The following is a 21,831-nucleotide window of genomic DNA, read 5'->3' on the forward strand; positions in this document are numbered from 1 at the left end:
TAGTTTGAAACTCACTTTGTGTGTGTCACCAACTTGAAGAGTAGAAACCCCAGAGCAAACAGAGTTTGTAGACATCAGAGTTTGTAGACAGACACATGATTCAAAGAGCTTGCAAATAAGGTTTCAACCTACAAAACAATTACTATCACACCTACTACTTTCTACTTCTGACTCATAAAAGCCAGAACTCAACCACATAGCAAATATCTGGCCTTAATACAATACTAATTTATACATGGTAAACTGAAACACGGGATTTTAAAAATTGAGATCAAATATCTAAAACTCTGCAACACTCCAAAAAATTCTGTTAAAATAATCTTTTTTTTCTTTCTTGCCTTAAGCCATTAACACCTTTGGAAACTTAGTTTGAAATCAAGAAAACTTCCTGGCACATACATCCCCCACCCCACAGCTTGCTTTACTCCCCTCCCTCCAACTAAGCCGCAAAGAGAGGACTGCAGCAAGTGAGTCACGACACCCCAAACTACCCCCTGCCTCTAACTCATTGAATGGATGCCAACACCCACCTATTCCTTTTCCCCCACCTAACCCTGTACAATCTGCACCCTCCAGCCCAGCTGGGGGCTAGGATAAAAAAAAAAAAATCTTACTTTTCAGACTTTCAGGCAACAGCAGACCAGCTAAGAGTTAGTGTAAGGCATAAACCACAAACTCCCCCCTGCCTCCACATCACCTCATTGCCCACTCCCACTCACCTCTTTCCCCACCTAGCCAATGCAGTCAGCTTGTTCCCCACCCACCTTTCCAGCCCAGAAGGCTTGTAGAGAATGCTTGGTTTGTCTCTACGTCCTCTTCCCAAATGCCCTTATTTTACAACTTCCCCCCTCAGCAACGTATTCCCACCTTCCCACCTCATCATCTCCCCTCCTTACCTGGATTTTGAGCTCTTCTGCCTGAAACAGGAAGCTCTGTTTGAAGCTGCTCAGACAGTTCCTCCCCACAGTGGTCAGCTGAGCTCCCTGCCTGGACAGGAGCTCTGAGCCTGTGAGCAGGACTTAATAAATAGCTGCACAATTGTGCAGCTGACAGGGAACTGAGGCCACCACCCACAATGCAATGCTGCAGGCGGGGTGCCCTTCCTCCTGTCATCCTGCTCCACCCTCCTTTCCCACCACTCCATGGACCCACTATAGCCAACATGCTCCAGATCAATTAAAAATGCAAATTACAACTATTTTTAATCTATTAATCAATCATCATTAATTGTAATCATTTGACAGCCCTAATATTAACCAATAATTCAAATTAGAAAAAATGGAACAGGTAAAACAAGTATGTAAATATATTCCATTTCCGAATCATAAAAAATTCCAGTCTGCTTGTTTAACATCAATCCTTATCTCGCAAAACCAATGAAAACCATGTGCTCTGAAAAATAGCTTCTTATACAGAACTTTCAAACTGCACCACTTGCCACAAGTAAAAAGATACACTCAGGACTATTAATTCTATGACAGCAAGGACATCTAGAGCCCAGTTATAGAATAAACAGGACCCAATGGTAAAATTTCTTTATCTAGTTCCATCAAAGTTCAGGCTGTTTAGAGGAGAAGTGCTATTATGAGATGGCATAAGAAAAATTTTCATTATTTCAGATTTAACTAGTTACTCTGATTTTGAAGAAAAATCAGTAATGCAATCTTTAACGTATATTTAATTATCTAAGTTAAATCATTAAGTCATCCTACTTGTCCAACCATCTCACCTTGTGATTTTGGAACAGCAGCTCCTCTTAGTCGTCCACGACCAACTAGTTTTCCTTCTGCTGGAGGTTCTGGTTGAGGCTGCAGAGGTCTAGGTGGTGGCTGACCCTGCAAAGTCCACTATACTTAAGAATAGTGCTCAATGTGCTGAAGGTAACATGACAATATTAACTTAGCTGCCAAAGTTACAGTAAAATTACTCATTCAGTTTGAAAGACAGCATTACCAACAGGGGCGACCCGTGCCTATAAGCAAACTAGGCAGCTGCCTAGGGCGCCAAGGTGCATGGAGTACCAAATTCCAAACCCTGCCCCTTCCATTTCCCATGCCTTACCTGGAGCACGGCTTCTCTGAGGCCAGGAGGGGGTTTAGTCCTGGGAGAGGCAGTGCGCAGGGGGGTTTCCCCCGTGCCGCAGGGGGATTGGCCCCGGGGGAAGAGGAATGCGGGGGGACTGCCTCACGGGGGAGGAGGGTGTCAGCCCCAAGGGAGGGGGAATGCGGGGGTTTCCTCTGCCCTGTGAGGGGGGGGGTCGGTCCCAGGAGAGTGGGAATGCGGGGGGGTAGGGGGAAGGTTAGCCCTGGGGGAGGAGGAATGCGGGAGTTTCCCCTGCCCCGCAAGGGGGGGAGGAGGGTCAGCCCCGGGGGAGGAGGAACGCGAGGGGGGGGTTGTCTTGCAGGGGGGGTTGGCCCCAGGGGAGAAGGAACACAGGGGGGTTGGCCCTGGGAGAGGGGGAATGCGGGGGTTTCCTCTGCGCCGCGGGGGGGGGGGTCAGCCCTGGGGGAGGAGGAATGAGGGGGTTTCCTCTGCCTCGCGGAGGGGAGGGGGGAGGGTCGGCCCCAGGGGAGAAGGAACGCGAGGGGGTTTCCCCGGGAGAGGCGCATGTCGGCTTCTCTCTGGGGGGTGGGATCTCAGGAGGCGGCAGGTGCAGGGGAAATCTCTCCCCCGACTGGCACCTTGTTCCCTCTCCCCGGCCCCCAAACTCCATTCCCAGCCCCTTGGCTCCCAGTCCCCGAACTCCAACTCCATCCCCAACCCCCTGGCCCCAAGCTCCCAGCCATAAAACTCCATCCCCAGCCACCAACCACAGAACTCCATCCCTAGCCCTTCGGCTACCAGCCCCAGAACTCCCAACTCCATCCCCAACCCTCTGGCCCCCAGCTCCCAATCCCCTCGGCCCCCAGCCACAAAATTTCATCCCCAGTCTCCCTCTCCCCAGCACAGAACCAAAACCCTCAGTCGATATCTGCCCTTGGGGTTGGGGGAGGAGGGGCACCGATTGCATGGTTCGCCTAGGGCACCAGTTGCTGGCAGCTAGTCTAGGGCTGCCCCTGATTACCAAACCCACCCCACCCCTTTCAAAAAGTGTAATTATCCTCTGCAGCACTGTTGGATTTAGTTATCACTGATTAACTAAAGCTGGTTTTAAAAAAGCCTCCTACAATTATTGCATTCTGAGGATCCTGAAATGCAACTCCTAGTCCCCCAAAATACTACAGAAAATACCACAAAAAATACACGGAAGAAGGAGGTTGATATTGCAGAAAGGAGGCCTGCTGTACCTAACACGTTTTAGAATAAAAATTAGGGCTGTCAATTAGTGGGCGTTAACACCTACAATTAATGCAGGACAGAATTAACACGTTAAAAAAATTAATGCACATTAATCGCAGAGGACAGCAAACCAACATTAGCTGCCGTTTCTGGTAAGGCGCGGTAATGCAAACCACCACCAGAGGACGCATGGAAAAAAGAAGCTAGGGAGAAAGGAAAAACACATGAGACTGTCCCAACTCCAGAGACATAAACAAGAAGCAAAGACCCTGACAGCCATCCCTCTCCCTTCCCAGGTGACCATATTTTTTAAAATAATACAGCCTGGGGGTTGGTTTGCCCAAGCTGTGTCCCCCCTCCCCCCCAGCAGAGCTCACCCAACCCATCCTCTCTTTGCTTCTTGGGGCTGGGACTGACCATCCCCATATCTGATTCTGGCATTGAGTACCCCCTCCCGAACTCTGCACTGCCGATGGTGGGGTCTACCCCTCCAGCCCAGGGGCTGACCCCTCTCCTGAGCTTGGGGGTTGACCACTACCCCTAAGCCCTTTGCCAACCTGCTGTTGGGGGGTCTAAGTCCCCCCCCCCCCCAAAATCTATACTGCCCACGGCAGAGTCTACCCTCCTCTGGCCCTACACCGCCCGCAACTGGGGCCGAGGTAAAAAAGGATAGTTTTGAATAGGACACAAATATATTGATTATACAGAAGAATTTAAGTTCAGCTTTCACTATAGAATTTGCACAATAATACTTCAGTGAACTGAATTTTTTTTCCATGTACAGGCAGTCCCCGGGTTACGTACAAGATAGGGACTGTAGGTTTGTTCTTAAGTTGAATCTGTATGTAAGTCGGAACTGGCCAGTTCTGACTTACATACAGAATCAACTTAAGAACCCCAGGCGTCCCCAAGTCAGCTGCTGCTGAAACTGATCAGCAGCTGATTCCAGGAAGCCCGGGGCAGAGCAACTCTGCCTGGGGCTTCCTGTAGTCAGCGCTGGTCAGTTTCAGCAGAAGCTGACTTGGGGACGCCTGGGGCAGAGCAGCTGGGGTGCTACTGGACCAACCCAGCAGCACCCCATCTGCTCTGCCCCAGACGTCCTGATTCAGCCGCTGCTGAAACTGACCAGCAGCGGCTGAATCAGGACCTGGGGCAGAGCAGCTGGGGTGCTGCCGGGTTGGTCCAGTAGTGCCCTCGGGCGCTGCAGGACCAATCGGCAGCGCCCCAGCTGCTCTGCCCCAGAGTCCAAAACAAAAGCCTGGTCTGCTGGGGGGGGGGGGGGGAGCACACTAGCAGCGCCCCCTTCCCCCAGCAGACCAGGGACACGGGGAGCAGAGCCGCAGCGGCAGCAGGGTGCCGCGCCTCTGAGGCTTTGCTCTGGCAAAGCCTCTGAGGCGCGGGACCCCCCGCGGCTGCGGTTTCAGTCAGGGTGCCTGTGGTCTGCTGGGGACCGTCCCCAGCAGACCACAGGCACCGGGACCCAAGCGGCAGCAGCGGGCGGGTTCCTGCGCTTCTGAGGCTTTGCCAGAGCAAAGCCTCAGAAGCGCGGGAACCCCCGCTGCTGCCGCATGAGACCCGGTGCCTGTGGTCTGCTGGGGACGGTCCCCAGCAGACCACAGGCACCCGGACTGAAGCCGCAGCCGCGGGGGGGTCCCGCGCCTCTGAGGCTTTGCCAGAGCAAAGCCTCAGAGGCGCGGGGAACCGCCGCTGCTGCCGCTTTGACTGAAGCGGGAGCAGCGGCGGTTCCCCGCGCCTCTGAGGCTTTGCTCTGGCAAAGCCTCAGAGGCGCGGGACCCCCCCGCGGCTGCGGCTTCAGTCCGGGTGCCTGTGGTCTGCTGGGGACCGTCCCCAGCAGACCACAGGCACCGGCACCCAAGTGGCAGCAGCAGCGGTTCCCGCGCTTCCGAGGCTTTGCTCTGGCAAAGCCTCAGAAGCGCGGGAACCCGCCCGGTGCCCCTGGTCTGCTGGAGACGGTCTCCAGCAGACCAGGGGCACCGGAGCAGCTTACGAACGGGGCTTTCTCGCCCCGACTTCCGGGGCGAGAAAGCTCCGTTCGTAAGTGCGGATCCGACATAAGTCGGATCCGCGTAAGTCGGGGACTGCCTGTAAATGTTTTGTAATAAAAAATAAAGTGAGAACTACACATTTTGTATTCTCTGTTGTAATTAGAATCAATATATTAGAAGATGTAGAAAACATCCAAAAATATTTAAATAGATATTTAGAATACTATTGTATAGTGCGATTAATCACGCAATTAATGGCAATTAGTTTTATCACGCAATTAATCACGATTAAGGTGTTAATCGCTTAACAGCCCTAATAAAAATGTATATATATTTTATTACAATTCATCAGGAGCAGCATCTTCTGTGTTCCGTTTAGAACTGAATACAGCACTCAATATCAGGCATCTGATGGAGTCTATCTGCCCTTATGCAACGAAATTCCACTACACATCTTCTTTTGAAAAAGGCTCCTACCATTATTGCATTCTATGAAGTTTAACACAGACATCTGAGGAACGTGCAAAAGTCATTCACAAGACAATGACACCTACACTCACAAAGCTCTACAGGAAAGGTTTTCAAACTTCATTGTACGGTGCTTCTTCTAACCCCCATCCGTCAACTAAAAACTACTACACAAACCCAGGAGGGAAGACAGAAGCCTGAGTCCATCGAAGCCCCACCACTGCTGCTCGGGGGTGCACAATGCCTGAGGGCTTCAGCCATGGGTAGTAAGGCTTGGGCCTGCGCCCCAAATAGTTTAAACCAGCCCTGGTGACCCCATTAAAACAGAAGCACAATTCATTTTGGGGTCTTGACCCAATTTGAGAACCACTGCTTTAGAGAACTATACCAGCTTAACTGCTGGGAGTACATTTGCTCATCAGTCATGTGAGGCAAAAACAGGTTTGATTTGAAAGGAAGACCCTAATATCCATACTACTAAATGGGAAGTAGACAACTGACAACTGTGAATTTTAATATTTCAAAACGTAGGTATGCTTGATCTGAAAAATGAACACTCACAGAAGTTGCTCCTACAGGAGGTACAGCACTTTGCTGGCTGCGAGCTCTTCCTCTCGCTCTGGCTCTAGCTCTTCCAGTCATTTTCTTTCCTAAGAGAAACCAATTATTATAGAACACAATCTTTAGTTTTTTCTCACTATGCTAATTTTTAGCAGAGGGTTTTTTAGGGGGAGAGGGTTGGCGAAGTCTCATGTTCAGTATAAAAGAAAAATTAATCTAGCTAAATTAGCCCAGCCAATGAATTCTAGGTACTGTTTACATTACCTTTTATGGAAGCAGGAGTAAGGTCTTTTCCGCTAACACCAGGAGAAATTACTAGGTGATAAATGCTAGAAGTTTTCAGTTCTGTGCTGTACAGTGTGCTCTTATGCAATCCTACAAATATTTAAACTTACTTCAGCAACATGACTAAACTGAAATCATTGCAACTACTATTATGAGTAAAATTATGCACATGCCTAAGTGCCTGAACAAGAGGCACCACAGAACTTGAAATGACAGGCACCCAGGTGCCTGTAGCAATGGATTTTTTTGGGGGGGGGAAGAGGGGGAGTTATGGTTTCGGTCAATGGCTTTCAAACTTTTTCTCTCATGACCCAGTTGAAGAAAATTGTTGACGCCTATGAACCAACACGCTTTGACTGGAATATGGACTCCAGAATAGATCAGAAAATGAGAGCTTTGGAGTGTAGGAGGAGGCTCCAGCTTCGAGGGGGGGGAGGGGGGAATCAAAGCTGGGGCAGGTGGGAGTTGTTGCAAGATAAGTCCCTGTCAGTGGTGCAGCAGGGGTGCAAAGGCAGCACTTCTTGCCTCTCCCAGCACTACAGACCATGCTGCATCCCAGAAGCAGCCAGCAGCAGGTTCCCAGCCAATGAGTGTGTGGAGCTAGTGCTCAGGGCAGCATTAGCGCATGAGCCTGTGCACTTCCCTCTTCTCCACCTAGAAGCCAGGCCTGCTGAGCAGTCTACAGTGCCAGGACAAGTAGGTAGCCCTGCCTTAGCACTCCCACTGATCACTTGATTCCCCTGAAGCAATGTACCCAGTGCCTGACATTCCATAACTCAGTACTGGATTGCAACCCATTGTTTGAAAACCACTTGTTTAGGCAACACTGATTACAGCTTCTGCCAACTACTCCAATACATAAAACTATTAGAGAACGTCTTAAAACTGTAACCAAAAAAAAGTGAAGTACTTCTGTTCAAGATTGAAATTAACCAGGCTGAAGGAACGCACTGAAAATTGCAGAATTTTAACTTGTTCCTCAAACACATCCAATTGCTCCCAAGCGTGATACTACTGCTAAGATGCACTGGACAGCCCTAATTCTCTTTATAAGCTATTTAACTATGAATTCATAAGCCCAGATGAAGAGGAAAATTTTCAGCTGGGAACTACAGACTAAGTGTTTAGACTAGGGATGTAGTCAACTATTCTTATTTCTCCCTCTGTATCAGAGGCAGCAAAGGGGGGAGGGAGCAGGAGCCAGTGCTAGGAGGAACCAATTTAAATGCCAGTTTCCTCTAGCATTGTCTCCGCATGCTGCCTGCCACCAATTCCCCCCCACACACACGCTCACACGCACACACATGCGCACACACATGCTGCTGCCTCTGACAGGCAGCGGTGCAGAGAAAAGGATGCCACAAAGCAGCCTCTGCCCATGGCAGGCCCAGGCTTGCCACAAGCAGAGCCTGGGTTGGCTGCAAACACAGGCTGCTCCAGCAATGGCCCCTGTTCACAGGGGGTCCCAGCTCACTGGGACCCCCTGCAAACAGGGATTGCTGGAACCAGCATGAGCCAGGACTGGGCAAGCCCAGCTCAGTCCTGGCTCTCAGTGGGTCCAAGGACTACCCCTAATGTAGTTCTGCAGTTTAAATGTAACAGGAGCTACCTGCCCAACTGGTTCTTGCTACATTTGAGATGCATAGCAACAGTGGGGAAAAGCTTTCAGGGGCTCTATCATCGACTAATCATGCAGTCAATAGAAATTCCATCGACTACATGATTAGTTAATTACTCACCTCCTAACATCCCTAGTTTAGACCATATGCCAGAATTAATAAAAGTAGTGGAGACTTGAATAAAGTGTGTCTTATAGTGTCAACTTTCAATTAGCGCTCAAGACATTTTTAAATAATTTTCAAGCTCAATGAAAAATAGCCTACAAACCAATGTGTTTTAAACTGACTAGCTGCAATGCTCCACAGTGGTCTATTTAAAATGCACAGTATTTACTAATATACCATCCATTGTCATCATAGCAGTCATGCACATTATACAGTCAGTCAGTACTTTTAAAATATTACTTGTTTGTTTTGCTCAGATGTCTCCCTTTGAGAAGCAAGGGAGAAACTTGAAAAGAAACTTGGAAGATGCAGCCTTGCAAAAAGAATGGCCTCCTCTGGAACAGAATCATTTACATTCATTTTGCCCTGATTTCCCTGGCACAAGCAGTTGTTTCCTGTTCTACCCCCATCCTCCGTAGCTCTCCACCCACAAGGAGTTCACATGCCCCTAGGCTCTCCTTCCATGCCAGGCAGCCCTAGTATCAGAAACTTGCTACCCACAATACCAAACCTACTCAGCCCACCTCTAGGGACTTTCCTTCCTCCCACTCCTAGTTCTAGATAGGATGCGAATGGGTAACCAGTTGACTGTTACATGGTAAACATCACCCTTATTAGGTGATCCTTATCTGTAACTGGTTAACCCACATTCCCAGAGAGCTGGGGACCCAGCTGCCCTGCAGAGTCAGAAAGCCAAGAGTAATGTTTAATCAATAACTAGTTCTAGGGACCCTCTCTTCCCTACCTTGGACACCTCGCTGTTTGCTTCCCCCCAATAAAGTACCACACCCCATTCCCTACAATCTTCCCAACCACCGATATTGGTGGCAAGTTCTAGGGCATGTGGTGCTCAGGGCACCATGAATATTCTCCGGCCAGGTTACTCCCCAAATACAGTCCTCTTGCATTCCCTTCACTCCATGGTGCATCCCTGGCTCACCTGCAGCTCACAATCATTTTAAAATGAGCTTTCCCTGCCAGCACAGCAGGGCTAACTCTTGCTCCACACAGCTACTTGGCCATCCCTCCAGCCCTAAGCAGGAGTTTCTGTGTCCTGCTCCTGCCCTTAGAGCCCTCCCCCTCCCGCAGCCAATAGCAGCTGAAGAGGCAGTGCCTGCAGGCAGCAGTGCACAGACACCAATCCCCTCTGCCCAGGAGCTACTGACAGAGAGGGCCCCACATGCCTTCCCAGAGCCTGCACCCCTCACACCCTCTACCACCCTGCCCCAACCCAAAACCAGCAGTACCCCAGAGCCCCTCCCACACCCACATTCTCCCTCCCACAGGCCGGCCTCTCAACCCCTGCCGCCCCCAAACTCCCTCCCAGGCCCTGCCCCAGCACCTCGCGCACCACTATGCGGGGGGAGGGGAGGACTAGCTCGAGGCTCCACGTGCAGCCCCGCGGTTCTAGTCCTCGCCCCTGCGCCCTGCGCCTCCCCCTCCCATTCTTCGGTTCTAGGCACGTAAGCCCCAGCGCCGGCAGGGGACCCGTTGCCGTCTGCTTGCCTGCCTCGATACGAGCGGCTCCGACAACTTGCTCGCTGCCGCGCTTCCTCCGCGTCTGCAGAGCACGAGTCGCTCGCAAAATGATTATAACGGCCGCCTCACTGAGGCGAGCAAAGCGGGGCTCACTCCGCGGGCGGCGCCACCGCCTCCTGCTGTTTCCTTAAGGGCTGCTGACTCTGACTCTGCTGCTTCTACGCATTAATCCAGGGGTTCCTCAGCACCCGCTGTCGTACTCATCTACTCTCTGGGCCATGCAGAGCTGAGGGATTCCTTTTCCGAGCGGACGCGCACACCACTTAGAGTTCGTGAGGTGACAGTCCTCGTGCTGAAAGAGCTGCGCGTGGCAGCCGGCGAGATAGCGACGGGCGGGCTTGCCTCTGATTGGACTGCGCATCACTAAAGGGCCCGCCTCCAGAGAGACGAAAAGGATCGAAGATTTCCGAACGGGAGCTCTCGGAGTTTCCCAAAAGACGTGGTAGCGTCGAGGCAGCCGAAGATTTCCGGATGGCGGAGCCGAAAGGGGCGGAGTCCCGAGAGCTGCCGAAGGCTTTTGACTTGCTGGCTGGCCATTGCGCCGGCTAGTCCGCTCGGAAGCAGCGAGGGGAAGATTTGGAGTTGGCTTCCGAAAGTGGGTGCTAGGTGTTGGGCGCAGCTCCCGATATTGTTATTTAATGAAATTAAGCCCTCGCCCACTTGCCTATTATTCAGCCCAGCTAATTCTCAATAGAATGGCTAATGTTACAGGTTAACAGTTAACCTTATGCCATCCTAATGTCATCATGCAAGTTAGTTCTTCCAGCTGACCAATTTTGAGGACTCCGTGGCTGTGTCTACACTGGCCACTTATTCCGCAAAATCAGCCACTTTTCCGGAATAACTTGCCAGCTGTCTACACTGGCCCCTTGAATTTCCGGAAAAGCACTGATGATCTACTGTCAAATCATCAGTGCTTTTCCGGAAAAACGATGCTGCTCCCGTTCGGGCAAAAGTCCTTCTCCGGAAAACTGTTCCAGAAAAGGGCCAGTGTAGACAGCACAGTAGTGTTTTCCGCAAAAAAGCCCCGATGACGATCGGGCCTTTTTTGCGGAAAAGCGCGTCTATATTGGCATGGACGCTTTTCCAGAAAAAGTGCTTTTCCGGAAAAGCATCCTGCCAATGTAGACGCGCTTTTTCCGGAAATACTTATAACGGAAAACTATTCCGTTTTAAGCATTTCCGGAAAAGGGTGCTAGTGTAGACGTAGCCCATGTGACAAATTTACCATAAAAACTCCAGTGCGTCCTCTTTTTCACCATTTCCTAAATTAAAATAGAAGTTTAAAATACATACATACACACACAACCTGTTCTCCCTGCCTTGCAACTATTGTGGAAAGTGATGCATTGGTATTGATGATGGCACATGACAGGTGTGGAAGTCAAGGGATTTGTATGTAGCCATTTTTGACCTTTTGATTAGCCTAACTCATGCTAACTAAGACCTAACAACGCAGAGTACTGTGAGAGATGCTGGTTTTGCCTCTCATTTCTCTTGTGCTTGAGATAAGGATAGAATGCTGACTCTAGTGAAGACCTTGAGATAAGGTGGAGTCTGAAGGGCATTGTTATGGAAAGGGGAATAATTGTTTATTGTTATTTTATATAAACAGACAGTCTATATATTGGCTTCTAATTGTTTTGTATTTGATGATCTGCCTAGCAGCAGCTTCTTCCCTTGCAATATTGCTTGAATAAACTGTCTCTGACTACTTGTTGCTTACAAATGCAGAGTGAAGGCCTGCTTTCTTCCACACAGGCCATAGAGTAGTGTACACTCACAGACCAAAGGTTAATTTTGCTGAGTATCCCATCTTATGACAGTGGCCAGAGTGAGGTGCTTCAGAAGGAATGAACAATAATCATGTGTCCACCCGTCGCCCATTCCCAGCTCCTAGTAAATAGAGGCTAGAGACGCTTAAAGACCATGGTTTTCCATCTCTGCCCATTTAATCTCTCTGGGTATGTCTACACTACAGTGTTAATTCAAGTTATTTTAATTCCAAATAGTTAATTCAAATGAATCTAATTCAAATTAATGCATCTACACACAAAATGCAGTTTGAATTAGCATTTTGCTATTTTGAAATAGTGCGTCCACACAGAGTGGACTCTGAATTGGAGTTAAGGCTGGCCAGAACCAGTTCCGGCAGGGCACCAGGTCAGGACTTAATGTGTGGGGCTGCTGCCTGAGGCTATCTGAGGTCTGTGCTTAAAGGGACGCTACTTCCACCCCGGACAGACAGTTCTCAAGTTTCCCTGCTTTCTTGTCTACTTCGATGAGGGACAGCAAAGCATTTTTGTCTCTGTGTGCTCTGCTTGCCCTCACTCGGGACATCATAGCACTCTGCCACAGGGAGCCACTGCTGCCCCTGGGCACTCTGGTGCATCTTGTGGACACGTTGCCATCAGCCTGGCTGCACTTGCTGCAGGCTGCCATCCGGGAGGTCCATCGGGAGGCTGTCAGTATCCAGGGGTATGTCTACACTACCACCCTAGTTCGAACTAGGGTGGTTAATGTAGTCATACGGAGTTGCAAATGAAGCCCGGGATTTGAATTTCCCGAGCTTCATTTGCATAAAGCCGGGCAGCGCCATTTTTAAATGTCCGCTAGTGCGGACTCAGTGCCGTGCGGCTACACGCGGCACGGACTAGGCTTCCTAGTCCGAACTACCGTTACTCCTCGTGAAATGTGCAGCTGGTGCACGTGCGGCTGGTGCGGCTGTGGAGAAAGAAGAGAAGTGATTAGTTCTCCTTGAGGACACAGTGGGTGAAGCCCAGCACCCCTCTGCAAGTGAGGATGACCATGCCCTGCACCATCAGAGCCGCTGTGCTTGCACAGAGGCCATGGTTGGAATGTCTGGCTATCCCCAAGAGTGGGAGCTGCCCCAAGACCGCGCCCATGCCCCTGTGCTGTATATAGTGTGGGTGAGGTGGGGGGGAGATGTTAGAGGAGGCTTGTGAAGGGAGGGTGTCCTGCTGTGTCCCGCCCTGGGATCAGGAGCATGTCAGGTCTCTTCACTCACGCATGTGGCTATCAGGCCATGGCCCCTGTGTGGCCCCAGGGGTGGCACAGCACGTGCTCACACGTGCACAGGTTGCTGCGTGATCCGTCATAAGAAAGACCCACATGCGTGGTCCCTGGTCTCTGTCCCCACCCCCCGGGAAGGGGACAGTGATGGCACTTACATGGTGTGGCCTCCCCGGATGACCCTGCTGACTCTGCAGGTGGGACTGGTCGGGGGTCCTGGAGGTGTGGCAGCTCCTGCTCCGTGCCCTGGTCAGGGACCTCTGGACCCAGCTCGCTGCCCCGCCTGGGGTGGCATGGACCGTCCCGCCCACCAGGATGCAGTCCAGTGCCTCGAAGTAGGGGCAGATGTCTACCTCTGCTGAGGAGCTGCCCTGAGTGGCCCTGGCGTACCCCTGCCGCAGCTCTTTAATTTTCAGGCGCATCTGCTCCTGGGTGCGCCTGTGGCCTTTCTGGGCCACGGTGGCAGATATGCAGCCTTAGATGGCCGTATTCCTCCGCCTAGTGTGGAGATTGACATTGGGTGCTTACCCTCAAACCTCAGTGAAGTCCGTGATCTCCTCATTAGTCCAGGAGGGAGCACGGTGTTTACAATCCCTGGCTGGCTCCTGAGTGCTGGGGGACTGGGCAGGGGACGGCTGGTTGGCACTGGCTGCCCAGCTCATCGTGGGGCCACTGGTTCAGGGGCAGAGACTGCTGGCAGGCCTGGATCTGGCCTGTGCAGTCTGGCCAGAGTCTATCCCTTTAAGGGCTCCTGGGCTGGGGAAGAAAAAAGGAGTTTTCCTGCCTGGCCCAGAGTGGGCACCAAGGGAAACTGGGAAGGGCTGGAGGCCAGCTAATTCAAAATAAGTGTCTACACAGCGCTTATTTCAAATTAGCTATTTCGAATTTGGCGTTACTCCTCATAGAATGAGGTTTACCAAATTCGAATTAAGCACCCGCTATTTTGATTTTATTTCAAAATAGTGGTTTGCCTGTATAGATGCTATTAAAGTTAATTCAAAATAAAGGCTGTTATTTCGAATTAACTGTGCAGTGTAGACATACCCTCTCTCTCTCTCTCTCTCTCTCTCTCTCTCTGGGTACGTCTACACTACAGCGCTAGTTCGAACTAACTTAGTTCGAATTAGTTAATTCGAACTAAGCTAGTTCGAACTAACGCATCTAGAACTAAAAACTAGTTCGAACTAGCGTTTTGCTAGTTCGAACTAGTAAGTCCACATTGAGTGGACTCTGAACAGGGCTTAAGGATGGCCGGAAGCAGTGCCGGCAGGGCATAAAAGGAGGACTTAGAGCATGGAGATGCTGTCTCAGGCTAGCCGAGGGCTGCGCTTAAAGGGTCCCGACCCCCACCCCGGACACACAGTTCTAAGGGGTGCCCCGCTTGCAAAGAAGTTCTGGCTTGGAGTGCCCTGAGTGCCCACACTGGGCACATCACACCACTCGGCCATCAGCCCGGCTGCACTTGCCGCAGGCTGCCATCTGCGGAGAGGGAGTAATTGGGGGGCTGCAGGAGAGCTTCCACCCCCAGAAGCCCGCAGAGCCAGCCCAGTCCTCCCCATCGGGGGCTCGTACCCCATTCCTCCCTCACCTCCTTCCACTTACCCTTCCTTAGCCCCCCTTCTTATTGATGTACAAAATAAAGATAACGTTTCTTCCAACATTGACTCTGTCTTTATTGAAAAAAAACTGGGGGAGACTGGGAAAAGGAGGTGGGAGAGGGGAAGAGAAAGGCTGGGAGAGGGGAGGGCAACTAACATGATCAGGGGTTGGGAACAGGTCCCATATGAAGAGAGGCTACAGAGACTGGGACTTCTCAGCTTAGAAAAGAGGAGACGGAGGGGGGACAGGATAGAGGGCTCTAAAAGCAGGAGTTGGGTGGAGAGGGTGCATACAGAAAAGCTCTTCATTAGTTCCCATAAAGAAGGACTAGAGGACACCAAAGGAAAGGAATGGGTAGCAGGCTTGAAACTAGTAAGAGAAAGTTGTTGTTCTTGACAAAGCAAATAGTTAACCTGTGGAACTCCTTGCTGCAGGAGGCTGTGAAGGCTACAACTAGAACAGAGTTTAAAGGGAAGTGAGATAAAGTGATGGAGGTTGGGTCCATGGAGTCCTATTAGCCAGAGGGTAGGAGTGGTGTCCCTGCCCAAAGTTTGTGGAAGGCTGGAGAGGGATGGCACGAGACAAATGGCTTGGTCATTGTCTTCGGTCCATCCCCTCCAGGGTCCCTAGGGTTGGCCGCTGTTGGCAGACAGGCTACTGGGCTAGATGGACCTTTGGTCTGACCCAGTACGGCCATTGTAAGCTCAGGGCTCAGGGTCGGGGGTCTCAGTGGACCCCCTTGATTTTCATGCACACCTGGTCCTGGGTGGCCAGGCTGGCAGCTCTCCTGCCCTAGACGGCCACTTTCCTGTGCCTAGTGAGGAGATCGTGGACGAGGTCCACGATGTCCGCACTAGCCCAGGAAGGTGCCCGCCTCTTGCGGTCCAGGGCAAGCTCCCGGGAGCCGCCAGCCTGGTCCCGGCAAGAGGGGGTGGGCTGGGGGGCATCGGGTGGGTGGCTCTGTGCCGTGCCAGGTGCAGGGTCTGCTAGCTGGGTGCTGGCAGGCTTGCACCTGGCACGGGCACCGTAGCCAGCCCGTGCCCCTTTAAGGGGTCCGGGGCCGGGAGGGGGGCATAGAGTTTCCCTGGTGTTGGCCAGAGTGGCCACCAGGGAAACCTGGGGAGGGCTAGCCTCCCACTAGTTCGAACTAAAGGGCTACACAGCCCTTAGTTCGAACTAGCTAGTTCGAACTAGGCGTTAGTCCTCGTAAAATGAGGTTTTCCTAGTTCGAACTAAGCGCTCCGCTAGTTCGATTCAAATTCGAACTAGCGGAGCGCTAGTGTAGCGCCTATTAAAGTTAGTTCGAACTAACGTCCGTTAGTTCGAACTAACTTTGTAGTGTAGACATACCCTCTCTCTCTTTCTCTCTCTCTCTCCCTCTCTCTCTCGGCAGTCACTTGATAACAAACAGGACATCTTCCTGTCTATTTGTGGATCCATAGATGGCTGACCAGCCCAATTCTGGAGCCTCAGGACTTATCACAGAAGTAGCAGGTGCTGGTGGCTATTGGAGGGACACAGGGCAGTTTTTGCCACTCTTTTCTCCTTCTCCACCTCTCCTTATCTGCACTCCAGCAGGTTTCCAGAGCCCAATTTGTCAGCCTTCTTGAAGAGATTGATGATCAGTGTGTCTCTAAATTCTCGCAGTATCTGCTCCCTATTCCAGATCTTGAGAATCAGGAAATGGAGTTGTTTGTGAAGCTCTGGCCCACCTTCTTTGAAGACTTTGTCAAGGAGTCTATCTAGTTGTTATGGCTCCTTCCCTATCTAGCATGATAAATACAGAAGTAGGGGCCAGCAAAAGTATCCCAAAAGTTTGTCCACCAGATAAGGTATAAAACTTTGGTATAAAACTTCCCCCAAAAATCTTAACAACCTAGATTTTGGGAATAAAATACCGCTGCCACAACCCAAATATTAATAAAGCAACCAGGGAGAGACAACTTGGGAAATCTCACCCCTAAAGTACAAACCAGGACACAAAAATTAACCAATACCAGGTTAATAAAAAGAAAAGAGAAAGAACTTTTATTATCACCACAATATTCCTGTTACAAGCATAATGACTAGATGGTACAGTCACAAAATAATATACTCATGGAGGAGAAATTTACCATGGGCCAGGAACTTAGTTACACAGGACAGCAAAACCCATTTTTAAATGCACAGACCAGATCCCATTTCCCAAATCATAAAACAATAAAACCTAACAGATTTACTTACAGGCTGTAAAAAGTATTTTCTTAGAGGGAGACATTCTGTCCCCTTCAATAGCTGGAGAGAAACTGCCCCAGAGACAAAGGAGGGAAAAAACCCAAAAATTACTTTGTCCCAGTTTGAAATTCCTACCTACATTTTGATTAGCTGCCTGCCACCTGGTTTAGGTAAGGGACATAGTTAACGCCTTAGTCTCCAGGATGCTGGCTAACCCTCATGATCATGACACTAGTCCAGTTGCCTTGTTGCTTTTCATCACTTTGATGGCAGCTTGAAGCTCATTCAGGGTAGGAAGCATTGCAAGATCATTGCTAGGTGCTGAGGGATTTGGTCAAGGGATTCTGGGACTATGGTGGAGGGGGGTGGTTCAGCAGCTTGTAAAAGAGTTCCCTCTAGCGAGAAGCAATAGCTTCGTTGTCTTTCAAGAGTTGGGTACCATCCTTTGATCTCAGGGGATTAATTCCAGGTTTTCTCAGCTCATAAACAGCTGTGGTGCATTGAAGAAATCTCTCATATCATTGATATCTGCAAGATGCTAGAGCTCTCATACCTTCTTGGTCCACCACTGATTTTTCAGAGTCCTTGTTTTGCATTGTACTTCTGCCTTGGCCTTAGCATACACTTCTCTCTTTGTTGTGCACCTGATGTCATTCTGCCAGGCCCTAAAAGCTTTCCTTTTTACCTCAATCAGACATTCAATTTCTACATCATTCTCATCAAACCAGTCCTGATGCTTCCTGGACTAGTAGCCAATGGCTTCTCCACAAGCTCCAATGATGGCATTTTTCAATTGACACCAGTGTTTTTCCACGTCTTCAGGGTGTACTGTCGGCAGCTTCCTTTGGAGTGCTACCTGGAACTGATTTTGTCTGGTGGGATCTTTCAAGACTTGTATGTTGATCTTTCATTGGATCTGTTTCTTCTGAGTTCTCCATTTGGTGACAATCCTAATCACCATCATGGATCAGATGGGACAATGATCATTCCAGCAGTCATCAGTACTAGTTGTTGCACACGTAAGAAAGACATCATGCCAATCCTGAGAGTGAACAATGACATAATCTATAAAGTGCCAGAGCTTCAATCGAAGATGTTGCCATGAGGTCTTAAATTTATTCTTCTGTGGAAGAGGGTGTTTGTGATGACAAGCTCATGTTCTGTGCATTTCGTAAGGAGCATCACTCCATTGGAGGCACTATTGCTGACTCCTTATTTTCCAATAGTGGTCTGCCGGAGGTCTGTGTCTCTTCTGACCTTAGCATTGAAATCTCCCAAAAGAATAATCGTGTCTTCTTTGAGGACATTTTTCAAGACTGTGTCCAATTGGGTGTAAAACTTCTCCTTTTCATCATCTTTGGCATCTAAAGTTGGTGCATAAGCACTCACAACAGTTGCCTGTTGGTTTTTGGCAAGCTTCAAGAGGAGAGTCATGAGACACTCATTGCTGCCAACAGGGACTTCATATAGGATCTTTGTCAGTTCATTCTTCATGGCAAATCCTACTCCATGAATTTGGTTTTCTTCCTTTGGGGTTTCTTTCCAGAAAAAGGTGTCCTCTTAGCCTTCTTCTTAGTTGTCCTTCTTCTGGTCTACACGTTTCTGCCAGGGCAGCTATGTTGATGTTAAATCGTTGGTGCTTGCAGGTGATAATTGCCATGCATGTTTCAACTTGTCCACTGTTTGGATTGTCCATTCAAGTCCAAATATTCCATGTTCCAAAATGTAACCTTTGATTTTGACTGCGTAGAGATGAACCCACCTGATGTGGTAATCCAGTCGGGGTGGAGGGGGAAAGAGAGCAGTTTAAGATGGACTATGTTTAGGGCACTTTTGCCCATTTCATATCTGAATGAACATAACATATGAGCATGTGACTGGGCAGTTCTTTGCATTTTTTAAACTGCAATTTTAATCTTTGTGAGCAACTCAGTAAAACATATGCTGAAATCAAAGGGCAAAACTCAGAGCACATATCTCTCAGAAGAAAATGAAGAAATAATTTGGGTTATTCCCCCCCTACATATTTATTTCACAGATGGTATGGATTCATGAACAGTTTGGTTTCTATGCTACTAAACCTGTGACAGGGACAATAAAATACAATGAGAGAAGAGTCAAGTAAAATATTAGAGTAATGATTTAGAGATATAGATATATGTGTGTGTAACAGGAAAATTTTTGAACTGAAAGGATGCCACCTGCCATCTGTATTTTTGGAAAATAAACGTTATATTATTCTGCCAGAAGGTGGAGCAATGAAGCAAGAAATAAACACTTGCAGGGCCACTCCAATCAAAGAACTATTCCTCAGATCTGATCATTAACATGTACGAAACCACCACTGTAACTAGGATTACATTCTGAATAGTAATAGAGAGGTAGCCGTGTTAGTCTGATCTTGCTAAAACAAAAGGAAAAACTATGTAGCACTTTAAAGACTAACAAGGTGGTTTAATAGGTGATGAGCTTTCGTGGGCCAGACCCACTTCCTCAGATCATATTCTGGAAGATAACTGGCATGACCAGGGCTCGCCAAGCAGCGGTGAGCCCCGCTCGCCAGTCATGTGGAAGCGCATGCTGTGCATGCGCAGACCGCGCTGCACAGCCCTGCTGGCTTTAATAATTTCTCAAGCCCTGGGCATGACCATATATACCAAAGGAATACAATGAAAAAAGTGAATACATTATTAAACTGACAAATCAGATTTATTACAGAAGGTGATGTGAGGGAGAGAGAAGGAGGGAATAGCTATTTATGAGTCAATGAATGGCTAATCAGGGGTGATAAGTGGAGAAGCTATCTTTGTAATGGTTAAGGTAATTAGCATCTTTCTTAAGGCCCATTTGTAAAGTGTCAAATTTAAGCATGAAAGAAAGTTCTGAAGTTTCCCTCTGTAATCTGGTGTTAAAGTCTCTTTGAAGTAAGATGAATGTAGTAAGATCGTTAAGACTATGTCCAGGTAGGTTGAAATGAAAAGCAACTGATTTTTCCTTGTGAAGATGTCTGATTTGTGGGCATTAATCCTTTGGCGAAGTGTCTGAGAAGTCTGTCCAATATGCAGAGCAGAAGGGCACTGTTGGCACATGGTGGCATAAATTTCATGGGGTATGGGGCCTGGAACAGTTTATTCATGTGTCTACAGATGAAGCTCTCATATAGAAACTCTTTGATCCTTCTCAAAAGATTTTTGGGGAGGCGAGCCTTATGCTCTCCTCCATGGTAGGACTCCTTCCCATGCCAAGCCATCAGGAACTAGTCTGGCATGCTGCACTGCTTTGTAGTTCCATGATAACATCCAGGTTTATGGCCACATCCAGCTGGCATCACTAACTGATCACTCAGTGTGACTCGGAGAAGACTGATATCTCACATGGCAACCTGTATGGAGAGGAATCTGTTAGCATTCTCCCCAGGAGACCATGTGTGCCGGACACACATCCTCCCACCAGGAAAGGAACCAGTGTCCCCAGGAAACTATATGATGGACCTGGCGTGTGCCAGACAGAACAGCAAGCTGACCCACCCCTTTCCCCTCTTACCGTACCCGCCTGCAGGCTGCTGCCCTGGCTGGAAAAGTAGCATTGTCCCAGGAAGTTGCATGTGCTGGATATAGTAGGAAGCCACCTTCTGCCACCCCTTACCATGCCTGCCTGCCTCCAGACCAAGTGTGTCCTGATGTTTCCCTTAGCTGTCTGGGCACCTGCTGTAAAGTGCCTTCTTTAAAGCAAACATTTGACCTTGCAGGTGTAGCCCAAGGTCCAGTGTGTTTCAGCAGCAGCCCTGGGAACTAGAAGTTGTGGACTACAAACTGCGGCATGTTGGGAGAACTTCCTGGTTCCTTCCAGGATGTGCCCTCTGCCCCCAGCAGGGTCTCAGCAAGGACTGTGCTAGAAGCAGCACACAGGCTTCATGCTGAGAGAAGGGACTGCTGAGCTGCTGTGATCCTGTTTTATGTTTTTTACTGGTAGGACCAGAAAGGGCTATAGAGCACCCTGAGAGGAGTTTAAGTGACACAAAGGGAGAACCTAGTCTTGGTTATTGTGGGGTTTAGTTACCGTGGGAGGTGAAACATGTTGTAAGGGGGCTGTGTTGTATAATGTGACCTCAGCCTCCAGCAGGGTTTTAGCAAGGACTGTGCTAGAAGCAGCACACCGGCTGCATGCTGAGAGGAGGGGCTGCTGAACAGTGATCCTGTTTTATGTTTTTTTACAGAATAAAGCCTGTTTCTGGTGGTGTGTCTGAGTGGGTCTGGTCTGAGGTGCGACACTCCCCCCCCCCCCCCCCCAATGCAGAGCACACCAAGCAGCCTCAGGCCTAGCCTCCCACAGTGGTGTAAGAAGTCACAAGGCTTTCCCTTTGCTGAATAACCTCACACTAGGCTAGCAAACAGGAGGGGTTACACATGGAACACATCTCCTTTGTCTTTACAGAGACCTTTAGTGTACACTAAGAGTGTGTCTACACTACAGGTTTTTTTTGAAAAAAGTCTTTTTTTGAAAAACTTCCCCTGCATCTAGACTGCTGACGCATTCTTTTGAAAGTAAATCAAAAGAACGTAGCAGTTTTTTGACCGCGGAAAACCTCGTTTTTTGAGGAATAACACCTTTTTTCAAAAGTGCTCTTTCGAAAAAAGGTGCTATGTAATGCAAACTGTGCTTTTTCAAAAGAAAGCATCCAGACTGCCCGGGCGCTCTCTTTCAAAAAAGCGGCTTGCTTTTTCGAAAATACTGGCTGTAGTCTAGATGCTTTTTCTAAAGTATCTTTCGAAAAAGCCTCTTTTGAATAACGTAGCCTAACAGATTAGGGGTAGGCTTAACACAATGTATGTGCTGTGAAGTCTGCCCTTGTAACTTTTCTTTGCATCTGGGACAGCAGCCATCTCAATGTGTCCTCCACCTCTTCCAGTATCTGCCTAGTTGGCTCACATCTGCAGGTGCAAATTTATGAGTGAGGTGTTCCAGGAGCAAATGGACTGCATGCATAGCTTCATAGCAGAGATCCAGGCAGAGCAGCAGGACTGGACTGCAAAGTGGTAGGAGAGGAGAGCCGACAAGGATCA

The 21,831-nt window shown here is 49.2% G+C and overlaps 1 protein-coding gene across 4 annotated transcripts in view; it reads right to left on the bottom strand.

Moving 5' to 3' along the window:
• Window positions 1-10,729, bottom strand: part of PIWIL1 (piwi like RNA-mediated gene silencing 1) — a 132,010-nt gene extending 121,281 nt beyond the window's left edge. Inside the window, exons 1-3 of one of the 4 annotated variants that reach the window (XM_075898455.2) lie at window positions 9,890-10,729; window positions 6,315-6,403; window positions 1,730-1,835 (exon numbers count right to left, since the gene is read on the bottom strand). In XM_075898455.2, the coding sequence (XP_075754570.1) occupies window positions 1,730-1,835; window positions 6,315-6,395 (187 nt within the window). In that variant the 5' untranslated portion in view covers window positions 6,396-6,403; window positions 9,890-10,729. Of the gene's footprint in view, window positions 1-1,729; window positions 1,836-6,314; window positions 6,404-6,578; window positions 6,686-9,889 lie in introns of those variants that run through there. The other 3 variants (XM_089775171.1, XM_075898454.2, XM_089775172.1) reach the window with 3 other exon arrangements.
• Window positions 10,730-21,831: the final 11,102 nt, after the last annotated feature.

The sequence above is a fragment of the Pelodiscus sinensis genome, chromosome Z, assembly GCF_052426305.1.
Source record: "Pelodiscus sinensis isolate ZL-2025 chromosome Z, ASM5242630v1, whole genome shotgun sequence".
Taxonomy (NCBI): Eukaryota; Metazoa; Chordata; order Testudines; family Trionychidae; genus Pelodiscus; species Pelodiscus sinensis.